Genomic DNA, 2,368 nt, shown 5'->3' with positions numbered 1-2,368 from the left:
GGTTAGGGTTCGGAGCTCCACACCAGTTCCTATAAATTCTTCTCGGAAGACTAGGGCTCTTGTGTGAGTAAAGGGATCCAATTTCTACTAACTTCCAAACCCCCATCTCTATTAAGATTGTGAGGATGCTTAATAATTTCAAGCGCTTCACAGATCTTTTGTTTATATTGATGTCTTTCCCTGACGATTATTTTCTTGTCTTCAAGATAAACATGGTGACATGTCTTTTATGAGTGCTCTGCAAGTACATAAGATTGAATTCTCCCATTTTTAATGTCAGTGTCATGTTCTTTGAGTCTAATCTTGAAATATCTTCTAGTTTCTCCAATATAACATTCTCCACATGAACATAAGACCTTATAAACACCCTTGACCTAGAGGTGATCAATATTTTCATTCAATGATCTCATATTCTGCCTGATAGTAGTTAAGGGTTTGAAAGAGGTATCAATGTTTTTCTTCTTGAGAACCCTAGCAAGCTTACTAGTGACACCTTGAATGTAAGGTAGATATGCCCTATTATTATAAGGTTGGGAGTTGGTTGAAGAGGGTCTTGCTCCAATATTGATTTTAGCTCTTTTGATGGTTTTCATGATGTCTATATTCTTATATCCGATGCCAGCAAAGACTTTTTTTAGATATTTAATCTCTTCCTCTACATGTTTAGAGTTTTCTATTCTTAAATCTCTAGTGAAGAGGGTATTGAGCACACCTATATTTTGTGTTGGATGATGGTGTGACTCTAAATGTAGGTAGCTATTAGTATGGGCTTTCTTCCTTAGCACTTTGTGCCCTAATGATCCATCTTCATTCTTAAGGATGAGAATGTCAAGGAAGGGGATGCAGTTTTTTTCCTCCACCTCCATAGTAAACTTAATGTCATTAGATAAACTGTTGAAGTGGTCTCGAAAGTTTCTTAACTCTCTATCTCCATGTGGCCAATTTCACTGGTGTCATCAGCAAACCTGATCCAAAATTTTGGTTTCAGAGGGAAGGTATCCATGGCTTTCTTTTCAAACTTTTCCATAAAAAGATTGGATACTATAGGGGATAGTGGGGACTCCATATCTACTCCATATGTTTGCTCAAATAATTCTCCTTCGAAGGTAAAGAATATGGAATGAAGACATATCTCTACAAGCCTTGCAATCTGGGGGTCAATGACCTCTTTTATCACTTGGATAGCTTCATCCAAAGGAATCTTTGTGAAGAGTTGAACAACGTTGAAACTTACAATCTTATCACTAGGATCCAACTTCTCTTTCTTTATAAGCTCCATATAATGATTAGAGTCTTTGATGTATGAACTAGTTTTGCCGACCAGAGGAGCTAAAGTGCTTGCAACATATTTAGCTAATTCATATGTGAGTGCCACAATAATATTGACAGTGGATCTGAGGGGGGCACCTTCTTTATGAATTTTGGGGGCTCCATAAATTCGAGGGGTAATTTCACAGTCTGGTGAAAGGCGCTTCTTAATTTTATCATCAAGGTTAGAATCTTTGATGGCTTTTCTGACCACCTTGGTGATTTTAAAAATAGGGTTTTCTCTGAGTTTCTTGTAACTACCACTATTATATAGGTGGTTCCTCATTTTGGCGACATATTCTTTTTTGTTCATTACTATTATTGCCCCTCATTTATCCGCTTTTAAGATGACAATTCTCTCATTATTCCTCAAGCTCCTTAGGGCAATATGTTGTCTATGGTTAAGGTTGTTTTTCGGAGATTTTGCTTTTCTTAATAATAATAATAATATCCATTTTTAAGGTCACAGCCAAGCCATACACCAAATTGGTGTATGAGACCCCCTTGTTTGTGGAACAAGGGACCCACCTCCGCATATCGATTTGACTGCTAAGTCTACAAAGGCATACATACTCTATCCCCCTCTGGTTTTGAACCTGTGACCTCTTAGGAGGAAACACTTGCTCTTAACCATTAGACCCACTCAAGCTGTATTAAGATGAATGCACAATCTTGTCTAACTTGTTCTCTATCTTCATCCCTTAGACTTTTTATTCCGTCCTCAAGTTTGCAGATAATATCTTCAATTGGAATATGTTTGGGTGCTACAACAAAGGTGTGCCCTTTACTTAAGACTTCCAACTTGTCCTTATTTAGCTCATAAGAGGAAATATTAACCAACTTATTGTTTATATTATTATTAGCATTCACAACATTATTTGCATTATTCTTATTTACCTTTTGGAGCTCATTATTTGCGGTAGTGGAGATGAGGATGTTGGTAACGCTCCTCTTAGAGTTCTTTTTAAATATTATTATAATATATTTATTAATTTTTTCTGTGATAGATAGAAATGAAACCTTGGCGCATATCAACCATATTTACTAAAATAATTATTAT

The 2,368-nt window shown here is 36.2% G+C and overlaps 1 protein-coding gene across 1 annotated transcript; it reads right to left on the bottom strand.

Moving 5' to 3' along the window:
• Nucleotides 1-916: 916 nt before the first annotated feature.
• Nucleotides 917-1,594, bottom strand: LOC149156890 (uncharacterized). Its single transcript, XM_089444903.1, has one exon. The coding sequence runs from the start codon at nucleotides 1,592-1,594 to the stop codon at nucleotides 917-919; it is 678 nt and encodes a 225-aa protein (XP_089301029.1).
• Between the last annotated feature and the right edge of the window lie 774 nt (nucleotides 1,595-2,368).

Source organism: Pinus tabuliformis, chromosome 9 (assembly GCF_031772625.1).
Source record: "Pinus tabuliformis cultivar Carrire ecotype Pingquan chromosome 9, CPIR1, whole genome shotgun sequence".
NCBI classification, from domain to species: Eukaryota; Viridiplantae; Streptophyta; class Pinopsida; order Pinales; family Pinaceae; genus Pinus; species Pinus tabuliformis.
This window is presented reverse-complemented; position numbering and strand designations above follow the sequence as displayed.

What these genes read in the sequence shown, in the direction of transcription:
- LOC149156890 (XM_089444903.1), bottom strand. Translation starts at nt 1,594, where the DNA reads ATGAGGAACCACCTATATAATAGTGGTAGTTACAAGAAACTCAGAGAA.